At 43.6% G+C, this 19,332-nt stretch overlaps 1 protein-coding gene across 1 annotated transcript in view; it reads left to right on the top strand.

The window, feature by feature from the left end:
- rbck1 (RanBP-type and C3HC4-type zinc finger containing 1) overlaps positions 1–19,332 on the top strand; it is a 51,850-nt gene extending 32,518 nt beyond the window's left edge. The window contains exons 8-13 of the mRNA XM_060836523.1: positions 2,780–2,940; positions 5,803–5,914; positions 7,412–7,591; positions 11,297–11,395; positions 11,781–11,924; positions 15,934–19,332. Of these exons, the coding sequence (XP_060692506.1) occupies positions 2,780–2,940; positions 5,803–5,914; positions 7,412–7,591; positions 11,297–11,395; positions 11,781–11,924; positions 15,934–16,014 (777 nt within the window). The 3' untranslated portion in view covers positions 16,015–19,332. The remainder of the gene's footprint in view (positions 1–2,779; positions 2,941–5,802; positions 5,915–7,411; positions 7,592–11,296; positions 11,396–11,780; positions 11,925–15,933) is intronic.

Raw genomic sequence — 19,332 nt, 5'->3', positions numbered from 1 at the left:
TCCCCAACACTGAAACTGGGCACCATTCCTAATTGATCAGTGTTACAGTTTGTATCTTGGAGACGTTTACATCAGGTATCCCACCACATCCGGGTTCCTGGTATAGTTGTTTGGATTGTAACCCAACCAGAAACGTTCCTGGCTGGGGGGGAATGCCAGTTGATTCACTTGGTCCCCCATTCCCATACATTTACATTGTCATTGATAGGTCTATCCGGATGGAAATTTGTAACTTTGTATTCTTTCCAAATTCTTCCCAAACTTAAATGTATCAGAAACATTGGTCTGGATTTTAGGCCCCTCCCTTTCCCCACCTTACCACCATCATAGTGAGAGCTAGGGGCAGGTAAAACATACCCGCTCACCCCTGACTCGCTTGTCATGATAAAGGGAGGGGGGGGCGGGTTTGCCAATGGGGTAAGGTGCTCATGGCTCTGCCAACCCTTGGGTCTAGCTAGTCCTTTCAGTAGCCAAATATTTTGCCCACTTAAGGCCATCAACCTGTCTCCATTGCCTTAATACATTGGCCGAGTAAAAAGTGAGGTCTGCAGATGCTGGAGATCAGAGCTGAAAATGTGTTGCTGGTTAAAGCACAGCAGGTTAGGCAGCATCCAAGGAGCAGGAAATTCGACGTTTCGGGCCAGAGCCCTTCCTGATGAAGGGCTCTGGCCCGAAACGTCAAATTTCCTGTTCCTTGGATGCTGCCTAGCCTGCTGTGCTTTAACCAGCAACACATTTTCAGCTCTTAATACATTGGCCATCAAGTGAAAATCTCAAGGCCCTTCAACTTTAACAATGTTAATGGAAAGGTGAGAACGAATGGTGCATTGCTTTTCAGAAAACACCCAACTCTGCAAATCCAACTGAGGAGAAAGTGCCCTGAATAGTTGGATCTTTGTTCTGGGGAGGGAGTATTAACGGGAGCTGGGCCTGTGGAGAGAGTGCAGATCAGGGCTGTTTAAAAGGTACACCTCTGTAACTTGGCACTTACTCCCAGCCTTTTAAAAATATCAGTTAACAATGCTTGTTAATGTCCATTTTTTTTCACGATTCCAAAAAGCATTTGATCTCCCAAAGGTGTTCTTGGATCAAACCAATTGGGTATATCACCTCTTCAAAAGAAAATTGACCACTTCAAAGAAATCCAACAAACTTGGACTTTCTCTTCAAAAGTGTTCAGCCCAGATGTGATGGTTTGGAAATCCCATTCACACACATCTTCACTTTTACATGTATTGCTTCCTTTGTGAGCAATGGATATGCAAAGTTCAAGCAGCCACTCTGGAATCGAGGGTCCAGCACCATTGACCTGAGCGGGTGACCCTCGCTGATGTTGCAAACATTCTGGCCAAGGCTTTTACAGCTGTCAGTTACTGACCTCCTGCCACTCAGAGAATGTGGTGTGCAACATTACTGTGCCCCTCCCTAACATCTGCTTCCACGACTGAGTATCCCCTGTAGTGTGAGAGTTTTACAGACCAGTTAGTAACGGTCAATAGCTGTGGTTTGTGTCTCAAGTGTAACGAGGTGAAAGGATTCAAGAACCTTATATTGCACACATGTGCATTTCAGTAGAGGTTAGAACTTGCAATTTTCAATAACCAGAGACAGAATAACTCTGGGAATTTAGTAACTTTAAGGGAGAGAATTCTCTTTCTAAAATCTAGTCTGAGTTTGCATTTCACATTTATCTAGCTGTAATCTTAACTTTTCATTTGTTTCACAGCGTTTGTCAATATAATACAGACTCAAACTGTGTGATGCTGGAAAAGCACAGCAGGTCAGGCAGCATCTGAGGAGCAGGAGATGCTGCCTGACTGGCTGTGCTTTTCCAGCACCACACTCTATCTCAGCTCTAATCTCCAACATCTACAGTCCTCACTTCCTCCTAATATAATACAGACTGCCTACTAGTGGCATCTATATAGTCAGTTAGGTAACTAGCAAATTAGTTACCTGGTCAATATAATAAAGGTCTCTCAAAAATTATGAAAAGATCTTGGTTTATATTCTTTTTGCGGAGTGTAGCCATGGCTGGCTCAGCAAGCGTTTATTGCCCATCCCTAACTGCCCTGGAGAAGGTAATGGCAAGCTGCCTTCTTCAATTGCTGTAATTCTTGGGCATAGGTTGACCCACAGTGATGTTATGAAGTGAGATCCAGGATTTTGTCCCAGTCACAGTGAAGTGACAACAATATATTTCCAAGTCAGGATGGTGTGTGACTTGGAGGGGAAATTGCAAATGGCAGGGTTTCTATATATCTGCTGCCCTTGTCCTAGGTGGGAGAGGTCCTGGGTTTGAAAGGTGCTGTTGAAGGAGCGTTGGTGGACTTCTGCTGTGTATCTTGGAGATGGTACATACTGGCGCCACTTTGAGATAGGGAATAAATGTCAAAGGTAGTTGGGTGAGTGGACAGTGTTAGTCAGCTAGGCAACTTTGTTCTGGATGATGAATGAATACAAAGAGAATTTTGTTTTCATTGTGACAAAGGACACAATATAAGATGGTCACTGCGAAATCCATTGAGAATTCAGAAGAACTTCTTTACTCAACGATCTGTAAAAATGTTGAACTCGCTTCCAGTGGATATGTTTGAAGTGAGCATACAGATACATTTCAGGAGAAGTTAGACAAGTTAAAATGAAGAAGGGAAAAGAGGGTTATGATAGTAGAGTTAGAGAAGGAAAGACAGGAAGAGGCTTCAATGGATCAGAATTACTGGTATAGACTGAATGGCCTGTTTCTGTACTGTGTGTTCTGTGTTTGATTTATACACAGTCCAAGCGGCTGAAGCGACAAGAGAATTACAAACTCTTGTTGGAAACAGATGAACAAAACCTAATATCGACCGGGGAAGATTTTGAATGTCCAATTTGTTTAAACGTCTTGGAGAATGGTGAAGGAGTGACTCTTCGAGAATGTTTACATGCCTTCTGCAAGTAAGAGAAGCTGTTTTTATTCCATATCATTAGCATAGGGCACTCCTGGAGGTAACTGTAATGTAATGGACAGACATTAACTGTAATGTGATGTCAAATCCCCTCAAATTCACTCAGTTCTTCGAGAACAGAAATTAGACATGTGTGAGAAACGTAAAGAGGTGGATTCCTTCAGCTCATTGTGGCTGTGCTGATTCTTGCTTAGTCCCACATATCTGTTCTTTGGCCATAAACTTGCACAATCAAACACTTACAAAACTCCTTTTAAAAAAAAATGTTTCAGGATTCCATTTCCATCACCTTCTTGTTCAGATCGTTTTATATCCTGACATCTCATTGAGTGGAGACATAGGAACTTTTGACTTAATGGTAGGATTAAGCTATTCAGCCCTTTTGAGCTTGCTGCATTATTTAATAAGATCATAGCAAATCTCAGCTCCGCTTCCCCGTCTGCATGTCCCAACTCCTGTAATCCTGGAATACATTATCTGCCAAAAATTGAACTTCACCTTGAATACCTTTATGGCCCCAGCCTTCTCCACTTCTGAGAGAGAGAATTCCGTACTGTAACGAGCATCTGAGAGAAAAAGCATTTCTCTTGATCTGTTTTCTGACCGAGTTTAGATTTTGTGACCTCTGTTTATTACGTTTTTCTCTCACTTAATCCAATCAGCAACTTTCACAAAAACCTTGGTGACGTTAACTCTCACCGTCTCTGTTCCAAGGAGAAACAACCCAAACATTTGCGATCTCTGCTCGCTGCTGAATTCTTTTATGTGATAAAAATAAAGTCTTGCAGATGCTGGTGATTTGAAATAAAAACAGAAAGTGCTGGAGCAGGTCTGGCAACACCTGCGGAGAGAGAAGGTATGAAGGTGAAGAGTCATAGCCGACCCAAAATATGAACTCTGTTTCTCTCTCCACAGATGCTGTCAGACCTACTGTGTTTCTCCAGCAATTTCTTTGTGTGCTACCCATTGCTGATAACTTCTGGGTGAACCGCCTCTGGACACAGTGCAGAGTCCAGAATTGTCCCTAATACTCCAGTTGAGAGCTAACCAGTGATTTATACATTAATAAAAATCGGCATGTTGTCTTCAATCTTTTATGGGATGTGAGTGTTGCTCAAGGCAAGTATGTGTTGCCCATCCCTAATTGCCCTTGAACTGAATGGCTTCATAAGACCTTTCACAGGGGCAGCTGAGAGTCAGCTACATCGCAGTCACATCTAAGTCCTAACAGTTAACGACAGCAGATGTGAAGCAGGTATGTTTTTTAAAGCAATAATCAATGCAGTGACCACAAATAGCTTTACAGAAACAAAGAAAATAGAAGCAGGTGTAGGCCATTCAGCCCATTGAGTCTGTGCAGCCACTCATTATCATCATGACTGCCCATCCAACTCAATATCTTGGTCCTGCTTTCCCTCCCTATCCTTTGATTTCTGAAGAACCAAGTGCTCTATCCAAATCTTTCTTGAAATCATACAATGTTCTGGCCTCACTGCTTTCTGTGATAGTGAATTCAACAGGCTTCCCATTCTTCCAGTGATGACAATTCTCCTCACCTCAGTCCTACATGATTTAGCCCGTGTCCTTAGATTCTGGACTCTTCCTTCATCAGGAACATCTTTCCTGCATCAACACTGTCCAAACTTTTACAGGTTTCTATGAGAACCCCCTCAATTTTCTGAAGCCCAGTGAATATTATCCGAACCGATTTAACCTCCCTCATTGCTCAGTCCTGCCGTCCCAGGAATCAATTGGATAAACCTTCAGTGCAATCCCTCTAAAGCAAGAACATCCTTCCTTAGATAAGGAGACCAAAACCACACACAATATTCCAGGTGTGGTCTCACCAAGGCCCTGTACAATTGCAGCAAGACATTCCCTGCTCCTGTTCTTGAATCCTCTCGCTATGAAGGCCAACGTACCATTTGCCTTCTTTTGTGAAAATGTTGCCCCCTTAGGTCTCTTTTATATCTTTCCCCTCTTAACCTAAACCTATTCTGGACTCCCCGATCCCAGGGAAAAGACTTTGCCTATTTATCCTATCCATGCCCCTCATAATTTTGTAAACCTCTATAAAGTCACTCCTCAGCCTCTGACGCTCCAGGGAAAACAGCAGCCTCTCTCTGTAGCTCAGATCCTCCAATCCTGGCAACATCCTTGTAAATATTTTCTGAACCCTTTCAAGTATAACAGCATCTTTCTGATAGGAAGGAGACCAGAATTGCACGCAGTATTCCAACAGTGGCCTAACCAATGTCCTGTACAGCCATAACATGACCTCCTAACTCCTGTACTCAATACTCTGACCAATAAAGGAAAGCATACCAAACACCTTCTTCACTATCCTATCTACCTGTGACTCCACTTTCCAGGAGCTATGAACCTGCACTCCAAAGTCTCTTTGTTCAGCAACACTCCCTAGGACCTTACCATTAAGTGTATAAGTCCTGCTAAGCTTTGCTTTCCCAAAATGTATGACTCTATGAGGGGCAGAAGGTTTAGATGAGATGTGAGGAAAATATTTTTTCACTCAGAAGGTGGTGGGAATCTGAATCTCACTGGCTTTAAGGCTAATAGAGGCAGAAACACTTGTAACATTTAAGAAATATTTAGATGTAGAATTGTGATGCCCAGGTTACGGGCCAAGTGCTGGAAAATGGGGTTAGAATAGTTAGGTGGTTGTTTTTCACAGGCTCAGACTCGATGGGCTGAAGGGCCTTTACTGTAGGCCTGTACAACTCAATAAACCTGAACCCATGATGTGAAAGATTGAACTGCTGTTTGAAATGGAGTGTGTGGGAAATGGAGTGGAGTAGCTTTGAGAATTTTAAATGACCATGAATGTTCACAGAGACTGTCTGAAGCAAACAATCCTGAGCAGCACTGAAGCTGATGTGACATGTCCGTATATGGATCAGCTATATTCATGTGAAAGCAAAATCCTGGAACGCGAGATAAAATACGTGAGTCTTTTTCATCGATGATTCCTCGCATCTTCGTTCCGAGTCAGGAGCAGCCAAAATCATCCCAAATTTACAAAAGAGGGCATGTAAATGGTGTCAGGGGTTGGGGGTGTGGTGAGTGTTGGTGGGTGCATGATTAAGAAAAATTGGGAGGGTCTCCCCATCTGCATTTGCCAGAAATGAGCTACAGGGAAGCTGCATGCCTCCAAGAGGCAGGTGGTTTCACTTGGATGGTGTAGGAACACCCCGATGTCACCCGAGGGGCAAATGCGCCTTTTCAACTTCTGCTGGCTAGAGCCCTGTGTGTGGCTTTACTAACCACAATCAGCATGGAGCAAGAAGAGAACAGCTTATTATCTTGAAAGTTTGTTGTGATCTAGGAGGACTATTTCTGGTGTAACAAGGAATTTTGGGTTTTAGAGTCAAAAAGATGTACAGCACAGTAACAGACGTTTCGGTCTAACTCGTCCATGCCGACCAGCTATCCTAACCTCATGTAGTCCCATTTGCCAGCACTTGGCCAATATCCTTCTAAACCCTTCCTATTCATTCACCCATCCAGATGCCTTTTAAATGTTGTAATTATACCAGCCTCCACCAATTCCTCTGGCAGCTTATTCCATACACATACCAGCCTCTGCATGAAAAGGTTCTCCACTTTTGTTTGGGAATTCCCCCTGTTTGCTGTGGCTGTGAATAGCCTGGAAACCATCCACTTGCCTGGGAATGTTCCCTGTGCATCATTGGGTAAACTCCAGTTCCCCTCTGATTTCCCAAACCTGCTGACTTGCTGTAACGTCATTCCCACCAGCTTCCTTTTGGGTACAATGTAAGTGAGGCCCACAGTGTTGAATAGCCTAGCCCCACAGTGTGGAATTTGTGTGGGTGTGGAAACATTCTTTCCCCTTCCACCACCACAACCCAGCCACGCACACAGACTTTCTATTCATCTGACTCATTTCATTTATTTATTGCTTTCAGCCTCATTCTTTCCAACTTTCATTATTTACCGCCCACTTTCTCTACTCTTCTTTACTGAAGTCATTGCCTCCTCATTAGGAAACAGTTCCACAGGTAGTTTCATCATCTGGCTTGAAAATCAATTACCAACAGATGGGAAATATTTCTTCAACCTATACCAGATGGCCTGTCAATCAAAGCAATACAACAGGCCATCTGAATAGCACTGTGGATGGAACCACACCCCATGGGCTGCAATTGTTCATCACCTCCTTCTCTGGGGCAATTTGTAAAGGGTAATAAATGCTGGCCCAGCCAGTGACACCCATGAGCAAATTAAAACAAAAACTTAAGCTGATAAGATGAGATGAAGATGGGAGGAAGGAAACTTATGTAGAGAATAAATATTGACATGCACGGGTGTTCGTACTGTAACTTTTGATGTAACTACTTTGCAACTTTGCCACTGCTTGTCTGCTGATTTCAGTATTGTTGGCTGTATAATTCTGACTCAGCGTTTCTGGTGTTGCTTCACAGCTCCTGACGGAGAGCGAGTATCGCACATACTTAGACAGAAGCTTAGCAATTGCTGAGAATCAAAGTGAGAACAGCTATCACTGTCAGACCCCAGACTGCAAGGGCTGGTGCATTTACGAAGATGATGTCAATGAGTTTAATTGTCCCCTCTGTAAGAAGAAGAACTGTCTGCTGTGCAAGGTGAGTGGGACTTGTGATGAAGGGACCTTCGAGAGAAAGCTGGTGGGAACAGGTCGGACATTTGTGGGCAGCACGGTGGCACAGTGGTTAGCACTGCTGCCTCACAGCGCCAGAGACCCAGGTTCAATTCCCACCTCAGGTGACTGTCTGTGTAGTGTTTGCACATTCTCCCCGTGTCTGCGTGGGTTTCCTCCGGGTGCTCCGGTTTCCTCCCACATCACAAAGATGTGCAGGCCAGGTGAATTGGCCATGCTAAATTGCACGTAGTGTTAGATGAAAGGGTAAATGTAGGGGAATGGGTCAGGGTGGGTTGCGCTTTGGCGGGTTGGCGACTTGGGCCAAAGGGCCTGTTTCCACACTGTAAGTAATTTAATCTAATTGGCTCAAAGCTTGGTTCTGACTCATTCATGGGATGCAGGACGTCGTTGGCTAAGCCAACATTTATTGCCCATCCCTAATTGCCCAGAGGCCAGTTAAGAGTGAACCACATTGCTGTGGGTCTGGAGCTAGACTAGGTAAGCTAGACCAGGTAAGGATGGCAGTTTTCTTCCCTAAAGGGTGTTAGTGAACCAGATTCTTAATTCCAGATTTTTATTGAATTTATTGAATCTGCCATGGTGGAATTCAAACCCAGGTCCACAGAACATTACCAGGGTCTCGGGATTAATACTCCAACAATAATACCTCTAGGCCATTGCCTCCCCTGCAACTCTCCCTACACAAAAGGTGATGTATCCTACATCTATAGATCTTTAGGATATCAAAGCGAAGGCAGGTAAAGGGAGCTGTGGTTCAGATCAGCCACAAAAGAACTGAACTGTCTGTCACACCCACGGAGAAAAACCAAGGGACACTATGTTGCTGTTGATAAGTAGAAAGGTGACTCACACCAACTAGAAAAGTCCCCTGATCTGCCTGGATTAGCAGATCTGAGGCAACTAAGAGAACATTTGCCAGATATTTGGCAACAGAATAATGGGTGAATGAGATTCCATTTTTACTCAGACTTAGGGGTTTAGATAGAGTTGACAGTGAGAACCTTTTTCCGCTAATGGAGTCAGCTGTTACTAGGGGACACAGCTTTAAATTAAGGGGAGGTTGGTATAGGACAGATGTTAGGGATAGATTCTTTACTCAGCGGGTTGTGAGTTCATGGAATGCCCTGCCAGTAGCAGTGGTGGACTCTCCCTCTTTATGGTCATTTAAGCGGGCATTGGATAAGCATATGGAGGTTATTGGGCTAGTGTAGGTTAGGTAGGCTTTGGTCGGCGCAACATTGAGGGCCGAAGGGCCTGTACTGCGCTGTATTTTTCTATGTTCTATGTTCTATGTTCTAATTAAAATCTTGCACTGGTGGTAGAAGTCGATTTAGTAACAGGAATTATGGGCACAGCAACTGGAGGAAGGAGGGGGGGCTAATCAGTAGCATGAAACCAATCGGATATTTCTTTCAAAGAGCCATCACAAATATGAATGGGCAGGATGGCCTCATTCCAAGATGTGTTACCCTGATTCTATTTTAGAGTCATACAGATGTACAGCATGAAAACAGACCCTTCAGTCCAACCCGTCCATGGGCCAGAGCCACGTAGCATCCAATGGAATTGTGGGAAGGTGCAGTGGTGCAGTGGGTTAGCATAGTTATGAGGAGAAATTAGATAAATTAGGCCTATTTTCTCCAGAATTTAGAAGGGTAAGGGGTGATCTGATCAAAGTTTTCAAGATATTAACAGAAAAAGACAGGGTAGATAAACTATTTCCATTGATTGGGACTTCTGGAATCAGTGATATGGTCTGAGAATTAGGGCCAGACCATCTACACTCAAGCAATGGTAGAGGTTTGGAACCTTCTTCCCCAAACAGCAGTGGATGCTGGATCAGTTGTTAATTTTATTTATCTCTGATTTAAAATTTTATTAAGCAAAGGTATTAAAGGATATAATCTTCGAGTAAAAAGTGAGGTCTGCAGATGCTGGAGATCAGAGCTGAAAATGTGTTGCTGTTTAAAGTGCAGCAGGTCAGGCAGCATCCAAGGAACAGGAAATTTGACGTTTCGGGCTAAAGCCCTTCATCAGGAATTCCTGAAGGGCTTTAGCACGAAACGTTGAATTTCCTGTTCCTTGGATGCTGCCTGACCTGCTGCACTTTAAACAGCAACACATTTTCAGCTATTAAAGGATATAGTTAAAGAAAGGTATATATCACAGATAAGCCATGATTTTATTGAATGGTGGATGACACACAAGGGGCTGAATGGCCTACTCCTGTTCGTATTCTCCTACAATCTCCATCTCTGACATGAAGCTTTGGGTTTGAGACCCACTCCCGAACTTAATGGTCAAGGAAAGTGTGTTTGTAACAGGTTGGAAATCACGTACCCGTGGTAAAAGCCAATGAGATTCCTGGCCAGTGGTGTGATGAAAAGAACACTGGAACCTCTGCATCACTATCAAAAGTTGCAGCCAACAATATGTGTGCACGAGTATACATTCCACAGCAACTCACACTCCCTGAGTGAACTGTAACTGTTAGAGAGAGAGAATAGCCGAGGTTCCCACTTGAAACAATTATTGGATTAGATTACTTACAGTGTGGAAACAGGCCCTTCGACCCAACAAGTCCACACTGACCCGCCAAAGTGCAACCCACCCAGACCCATTGCCCTACATTTACCCCTGCCCCTAACACTACGGGCAATTTAGCATGGCCAATTCACCTAACCTGCACGTTTTTGGACTGTGGGAGGAAACTCGAGCACCCGGAGGAAACCCACGCAGACACAGGGAGAATGTGCAAACTCCACACAGTCAGTCACCTGAGGCGGGAATTGAACCCGGGTCTCTGGCGCTGTGAGGCAGCAGTGCTAACCGCTGTGCCACCATGCCGCCCAAAAAATGGCAACATGGAAATTTGCTGGCAACAGCGACAAGAATGGGATATGAACCCACAGAGTGGTCCTCACTATCACCTGAGGACAGGACTGGTCTTAACTATAATCCTCTGTTCTGATAGACAATGGCCATTTGAATAAGGTGCCAGAGTGTAATCAGTGAAAAGAGAAGAAAAATATCTCTGCAACTAATCTTCAGGAGAAGAGGGATGATATGGAAAAAGTAGAATCAAAAAGAAAGAACGGTGGGAGTTGTGGTCGGTGAGTCAGAATGTCAGAGACATATTCGAGAGTAAGTCCCTTGAGTGCATCATCCAAGGTGGCAAGTCAACAAAGTACAGAGGAGATGCTGCACTCTCAGAGATGCTTTCTTTCATCGAATCACAGAATTATTACAGCACAGGTGGAGGTTATATAGTGAATTGCAGAACCTTAGAAGTATTGATAGGCAGAGGGATCTGGGTGTGCAAGTCCTCAGATCACTGAAGGTGGCAGCGCAGGGAAATAAGGTAGTTATTATTTTTTTGGTGTTGATTGAGGGTTAGATATTAGTCAGAATGCTGAGGTTAACTCTCTTGCTGTTCTTTAAGACTATGCCATGGACGATTTCACATTCACCAAACCAACTGGAGCCTTATTTTATTGTCTCATCTGAAAGACAGCAGTTCGGACAGTGCTACCCCCTGCCCTACTGTGCTGGAGAATGAACTTGGATTATTTGCTTAACTCTTGACATGAGATTTGAATCCAGAACCTCCCAGTCACCCAGGCCGACTGAAAAATGATGTGATAATCCCTTCTGCTCCTTAACACAGGCAATACACGAAGGAATGAATTGCAAACAGTATCAGGATGACCTGAAAATTCAAGCTGAAAATAACAAAGCTGCAAAACAGACTGCTGACATGCTCACGGTGAGGAACTTTGTATTTATTTTGGATTAAGCATTGTCTTAAAGTGATGGGTTGGAATCCTCATATTCATGGAAGGAGGTGGGTGCTCTGTGTGGGGGAAAGAGGGAAATTATCAGCTACTCAAGAGGCAACAAGAAGTGACTTTTGAAGTCTCAGCATGGTTTGTTCATTTACCCTAGAACTGACTCATCACCCTCAGACTCGTTACTTGTTGGCAATTTCTGGCACCCTGCAAATGTTTGCAGCTCTGCCTTTCACTTCGAAAATGGTCACTGAAAAGTTTCCACAGGCATCCGTGACATACTCTGGTGCCTGGTTTTGAATCTTGCCCTTGGTGTTTGAGATCTTATGTTCTCTCCTAATTATGTGATTTGTATCTGTACAGGCGTTGCTGCAGAAAGGGGATGCCATGAACTGTCCTAAATGCAAGATTGTGGTACAGAAGAAAAGTGGCTGTGATTGGATACGCTGCACCATGTGTAAAACAGAGATTTGTTGGGTGACAAAGGGACCTCGCTGGGGACCTGCGGTACAATGTCCAATTCTTTTTACGTTGAATTACATGAACACACTATTTGTTCCAATTTGTCTATGCCGGTGACTATAGTCAATAGCAGTTGGTTAGCCCAATCGGATGTATGATTGGTTGGTGAAGCCAACAGTATGAGTTCAATTCCCACACCAGCAGAGGTTACTTCACCCCTCACCTGAGGTATGGTGACCCTCAGGTTAAACCACCACCAATCATCTCTGTCTAATGACGGAGTGGACGATGGTGACTTTAACTTTTATGATCAATACTAGGGTGCTAAATTCTGTCAAGGATCTAAGGTTCTGTGAGTAGTTTTGGGATGTGTGTGTGTGTGTGTGCGTGTGTGAAGGGTGGGTCTGTGAACTGTTATGTCCTATTCTCTATCTCCCATGAATAAAATTCTCACACCAGTAGTCGCTCCTGTGCATTGAGATGGTTGAATAGTCACACAGAGTCTCACTGCTGCACACCACTTTGCAATGCAGTTGTGGAAGTGTGGAAGTTTCCCTCTGTCTCACTGGCATCTCTACATTTATTTACTTACTTTTTGCATGGATTGCTTCTACATTCATGGAGTGTTTAATTATTAATAAAATAGAGGGAGTGACCTTGCCAGAAAAATCAAGTCCCCATTGTATGGACCACAGTAACACCCCCTCCTTTCATGTCTTTTCCATTCCCTATTTTTTTTAACACCCTCAAAGGATATTTCCTCTTCCTTCAACTGTGTGTGTCTGTGTGTGTGTGTGTGTGTGTGTGTTGGTGGGGGGGCATAGCTTAAAAATAAGGGGGTCCCCATTTAAGATGCGGATGGGGAATGATTTTTCTCTGAGGGTTTTGTGTCTTAGGAGTTCCTTTTCATCAAATCACATAAAGGCATAGAACATCAGTGCAGTAGTAGGCCATCTGGCCCTATGAGCATGCATCACTATTCAATATGATCATGGCTGATCCTGCAATTGCGATATCCCACTCCCACATTCCCTCTGTACCCCTATATGCCTTTAGCCACGTCTAGCACCCTCTTGAATCTATCTAATGAACTGGTCCCAGCAGCTTTCTGTAGTAGAGAGTTCCACAGGTTCACAACTCTCTGGATGAAGAAATTCTTCCGCATCTCAGTCCTGAATGGTTTACTCTGTATTCTTAGTGTGTGGGTGCAGAATCTTTAAATATTTTTAAGACAGAGCTAGATGGATTATTCATTATCAAGGCAATGAAAGGCTATTGCATGTATGCAGAAATAGTTAGATCAGCCCTGATCTTATTGAAAGGCATAGCAGGATCAAAAGGGCCGAGTGGCCCACTCTTATTCTTTGTATGTTTGGAAGTTGACTCTATAACTCTTTGCCTGTTTTGAAAAGCAAGATTTTCTTGTTCATTTAACCTGGTGGTTGAGATGGGAAGAGGGGAATGCCATCAATGTGGTGTGCCACTGTGGTCTTGTAGAAGATAGGGGGTGTGTGAGAGGGGTCAGAGAAAATGAGACTTGGCTCTCTTGGGCTTGCAGCAAGACTATTCCAATCGCAGCATAGTTCCTGCCACCTGATCACAGATCTGGTAACTACTGCGGCTAGCGATCAAACCCAGACACTTTTCCCAAGTGACAAAAGCAAATAACTGGTGGAAATCAAAAATAAGAACAAACCACCACCACCACCACCACCAACACCACCACCACACCCCACCCCAAACCTCAAAAAGACCTCAGCAGGTCAGGCAGCATCTGTGGAGAGAAAAGACCAAGCTGGGACATGGGGGTGGTATCTTCCCAGCCCCGAACCACAGAGGCTAAGGTAAGAAATTTGGGAACATTGGGTGAGATTTCAAGCAAGGCTGCTCTCTCCACATTGAGACTGTAAGAGTCACATTTTCCAACAAGTTCTGGATGTTGAGATGAGATTCTCACTTGTGAGCAGCTGGTGGCCTAACACAAATTATTGTTTATAGTCACTGCATTATTGTTTAATCTCACCTCGCCCATTCTTCCAGCTGCATTGGATGAAAGGGGCCACATAGGACTGCGATACATAGTTGCTGACATGGATTTGGACCAATTATGTGACAAAACACAGTAAGTCTTGGAGAGAAACCCTCCCTGAAACATGATGAAAATGTCACTATGCTGATGGTGCTGAACTCCTGAAGAAACAGCATAAGATACTACTTTATCTATTGAGATTTCCCAGATTTTTGTTCTACATTCATGCTTTTATGTTTCAAAGTCACACAAAAAGGTAAATCTACCAAGGGCATCATTGGAGAGTGGCATCTGGGAGCTGTGAGGTTGGAATCAGGCATGTCAGGGTCTAGTGTCAGCCCTAGGGCAGTATTAATCAGGATCCAGTGTGAGTCTCTCCTGTGACTGTCTTCATTCAAACAGAGTTAGCTTAAGGGGTTGTCAGCATTTCACGTTTGTTACCTTTCCTCACACGTCCTAGTGAAAAGTTCTCAGATCTTGAACATCAACTCTGAGCGGAATCACCAAGTCTGGCATGGAAGAGATTAATGGAGAGAACGCCAGGTCCTCTTCGGATCTGAAAGCTTGCCAGATCTCCTGGTAATTGGTGGTTAAGTGGCTTTCTTCTAGAATTCGGATTCCCCTCGCCTGTGCAAGGATGACCTGCCAAAAGCAACTGGCCAAACAGAAGTTACCATCTTTAGCACTTGGCAGAGAGGTACAACAAACACTGGCACTGAGGATGTGTAAGTGACCAAGCAGGGGGCAAGTGTAGGGTGCCACCCATGCTGGTTCAGTGGCTCGGTACACTGTTTCTCACTCATCTCGAGCTGACACAATCATATCCTAGACAGGCTGAGGCCCTTTCATTGCCAATTAAGGCTGTTAAGAGTCAATGTAGCAGGAAGGATGTTCAGCATTGCCGCCCAGAATTTAATTTAATTCTGCCGGAGTTGGGAATGAGTGGGATTCTGGCACACCATGACCCTCCCATTTCTGATTTCTGAAGATTCAGCCCTCTGTTTCTCTCTCCTCAGATACCACCAGACACCAGTATTTCCAGCATCCACATTATTATCTGTACAAAAGCAAAGCAATGTTTAAATATTTAGCAAAATTTTACACAGAAAAAAAAACTCTTTTACTGGGGTTTGTTACTCAGATGGGATGTGGTGAATGGGGGCTTGGAAGCCAAAAGCTTGAGAAACCTCATTCTAAAAAAAACTCTTTCCAACCTACTTCATTTGAAGTGAATAGCAAAGGAAAAGTAAAGGAACCAATTACAGAAGTACACACACGTGGGTGTTGTTGGCAAGGTCACCATTTGTAGCTCTTCCTCACTGACCTTCAACTGAGTGGTTTGCTGGGCCATTTAGGGCGGCACGGTGGCACAGTGGTTAGCACTGCTGCCTCACAGCGCCTGAGACCCGGGTTCAATTCCCGACTCAGGCGACTGACTGTGTGGAGTTTGCACGTTCTCCCCGTGTCTGCGTGGGTTTCCTCCGGGTACTCCGGTTTCCTCCCACAGTCCAAAGATGTGCGGGCCAGGTGAATTGGCTATGCTAAATTGCCCGTAGTGTTAGGTAAGGGGTAAATGTGGGGGTATGGGTGGGTTGCGCTTCGGCGGGTCGGTGTGGACTTGTTGGGCTGAAGGGCCTGTTTCCACACTGTAAGTAATCTAATCTAATCTAAAAAATTTCAAAGGACAGTAAAGAGTCAGCTGTATTGCTGAGAGTCTGGAGTCAGCCATAGGCTGAACCAGGTAAGGATGGTAGATTTCCTTCCCTAAAGGGCATTAGTGAATCAGATGTGTTTTTCTGACCACAGATTTGAATTCATGGTGAGTATTACCAATATTAGCTATATAGTCCAAATTTATCAATCAAATGTGCAGTGGAATTTGAAATGATGTTTCCTCAGCATTACTCTGGCGTTGATGAATCATTAGTCCAGTGACATTGCCACCACGCACTGTCTTCCCTGAAGAGGATGATTACTTGTTTTGTTGATGTACAGATTTTACTGACTTTCTGGTTTACTTTTCAGGGCACAGGTGACATCACTGGAGGATGCCGTTGCCGTGTTAATGGTAAACCATGCCATCCCAACTGCCAGAATTGCCACTGAACAGATGTGTATCTAGTTAATCTTGGGCACAGTGAAGCCCATGGCAGTGAAAGTTTGACATTTCCTTCTGGTGTGCACATTACTGTTGTCTGGGGAAGATGAACCAATAGTGACATCCTCTTAAGAAGCTGGAATTCAAATATATTTCTGCTTCAAAAAAGTGCTGGATTCCAATACTGTGGGTAAAATTATTTTGTTGTTTACAAATGCATTTTGCCCTAAAATCATGGTAGTGGAGCATATATGTGAGCATTCTTGTATGTAAACGGGTTTCTGCCACACGTCTGGTGAAATTCATAGAGGGAATTCCTAGTCCTGTTAATGGCACCCCTCTCTGGAAGGTGTTTCAATCATAGTTTACATACATAGTTACACTGTAGACGGAAACCATTCAGCCATTGTGTCTGTACCATCTCCTTACATGAGCCCAGTAATAACATCTCTTTTGCTTTTTTCTCTGCAACTATTTTTGATTCACTTAATTACGCAGTTCCCTGCAAACTACACGTCAATGTACCATCACCATACTGTCAGGTCACATATTCCACACCCTCACCACTCACTGTGTAAACAAAATTTCTGCAGGTCACCTTGAAGCAGTGTCCTTGAGCTCAAGTCCCTCTGGCAATGAGAAGTTTCTCTCCAATGATCCATCCAGCTGCTATCTTCTCAAATCTCCCCTTCTCAAGGAATATAGTCCTTCTTTCAACTCTGTTCCCCAGGCTCTCCAATGACTTCACATCCTTCCCACTGCTGGTCTCCTTGTTTCTACACTACCTTTAGAAATATATCCTTTAATTTCCTTTTCTCACTCTTCCAACCAAAATGTATATCTCATTTGTTTGCATTAAATCAGTCTACCAGCCTGTCTCTCCACTTTTAATAAACTGAAAGAATGGGAAAACCCCAAGGATTTCTACAGGTATATAAGGGATAAAAAAAATGACGAGTAAGATTAGGGCCAATCAATGGCAGTAGTGGGAAGTTGTATGTGGAGTAAGAAGAGATAGAAGAGCTAAATGAATATCATTCGCCAGTATTCACATTGGAAAAAGACAATGTTGTCAAGGAGAATACTGAGAAACAGACTACTATACTAGATGGGATTAAGGTTCACAAGAAGGAGGTCTTAGAAATTCTGGAAAGTGAAAATAGATAAATCTCCAATGCCGGATAAGATTTATCTGAGGATTTTCTGGGAAGCCAGGGAGGAGATTACTGAGCCTTTGGCTTTGATCTTTATGTTGTCATTGTCTACAGGAATTGTACCAGAAGACTGGAGAATAGCAAATGTTGTTCCATTGTTCAAGAAGGAAATCAGAGACCACCCTAGTAATTATAGACCAGTTCAGTTGTGGGTGAAGTGTTAGAAAAGGTTATAAGAGATAGGATTTATAAGCATCTTGATAGGAATAAGTTGATTAGGGATAGTCAACATGGTTTTGTGAAGGATAGGTCATGCCTCACAAACCTTGTTGAGTTCTTTGAGAAGGTTACTAAACAGGTGGATGAGGGTAAAACCGTTGGTGTGGTGTATATGGATTTCAGTAAGGCGTTTGATAAGATTCCCCATGGGAACCTTTTGTGCTGTACAAAATATGGAGGCATGGGATTGAGGGCAATTTAATGGTTTGGATCAGGAATTGGCTAGCTGAAAGAGACAGAAGGTGGTGGTTGATGGGAAATATTCATCTGGGAGTTCAGTTACTAGTGGTGTACCACAAGGATCTGTTTTGGGTCCACTGCGGTTTGTCATTTTTATAAATGACCTGGATGAGGGCATTTAAGGATGGGTTAGTAGATTTGTGGATGATATTAAGGTCATTACAAATATGGATAGTGCCAAAGTACATTGAACTGAGGTGCAGCAAATGGAGTTTAATGTAGAAAAGTGTGAGGTGATTCACTTTGGAAGGAGTAACAGGAATGCAAATGGTAAGATTCTTGGTGGTGTAGATAAGCAGAGTGATCACGTTGTCCATGAAAATAGATTCCTCAAAGTTGCCATGCAGGTTGAATAGGATTGTTAAGAAGGTATACGGTGTTAGCTTTTATTAGTAGAGGGATCAAGTTTCAGAGCCATGAGGTCATGCTGCAGCTGTACAAAACTCTGGTGCAGCCACACTTGGGAGTATTGCTTACAGTTCAGGTCACCGCATTATCAGAAGGATGTGCAAGCTTAGGAAAGGGGCCAGAGGAGATTTACTAGGATGTTGTCGGATATGGAGGCAAGTCTTACAAGGAAAGGTTGAGGGACTTGAAGTTGTTTTCATTAGAAGGAGGTTGAGAGGTGACTCTTTTAAGATAGAGCCTTTCGCCAAGGGTGGTGATGGCTTGCATGAGGGGGCATAGCTTCAATATGAGCGGTGATAGATATAGGACAGATGTCAGAGGTAGTTTCTTTACTCAGTAGGAGGGGTGTGAAACACACTGCCTGCAACAGTTGTACACTCGCTAACTTTATGGGAATTTAAATTGTCACTGGATAGGCATATGACGAGAATGGAATAGTGTAGGTTACATGGCCTTCAGATTGGTTTCACAGGGCGGTGTAACATCAAGGGCCAAAGGGCATGTACTGCACTGTAACAGTTTATGTTCTAAGGAAGGCTTACCAGACCCTCAAAACATTAACTTTGATTTCTCTTTGCATTTGCTACCAGACCTGCTCAGCTTTTCCAGCAACTTCTGCTTTTGTTTCTATGCTCTTGAGGTCTATTGCCATACTCCACATGGTCCACAGTTTTGTGTCAAATAAAAATTAAGGTTTGTCACTTACACAAGCACATCTAGATTATTAACGAATCAAAAAAAACCAATGGCCCTAGTACCAACCCAAGAATCCACTTATTTTATTCAACTTTAATAAGTTTGTTATGTAGCATTTTTTTAAATACCTCGTGGAAATATACAAGTGCACACAGCTTTCTCTCCACTAAGCTATACAATATAGGATAACATGGTGGCTCAGTGGTTAGCACTGCTGCCTGTGTTTGATTCCAGCCTCAGGTGACTAACTGTGTGGAGTTTGCACATTCCCCCATTGTCCAAACATGTGTTGGTAAGGTGGCTTGGCTATGCTAAATTAACCAGTATCCAAGAATGTTCAGGGTAGGTAGATGAGGCATGGGAGATGCAGGATTATAGGGATGGGGTGGGAGGGATACCCTTCAGTGGGTTGGTGCGGACTCGATGGGGCAAGTGACCTGCTTCCATATTGTAGGGATTCAGTGATGAATCTCAAAGGGAGAGTTGGATGCTGATATTTAGACAACAGCTGAGCATGATATTTGCATTGAAAAAAAAACACACACACAT

This window comes from Hemiscyllium ocellatum, chromosome 15 (genome assembly GCF_020745735.1).
Source record: "Hemiscyllium ocellatum isolate sHemOce1 chromosome 15, sHemOce1.pat.X.cur, whole genome shotgun sequence".
NCBI classification, from domain to species: Eukaryota; Metazoa; Chordata; class Chondrichthyes; order Orectolobiformes; family Hemiscylliidae; genus Hemiscyllium; species Hemiscyllium ocellatum.
This window is presented reverse-complemented; position numbering and strand designations above follow the sequence as displayed.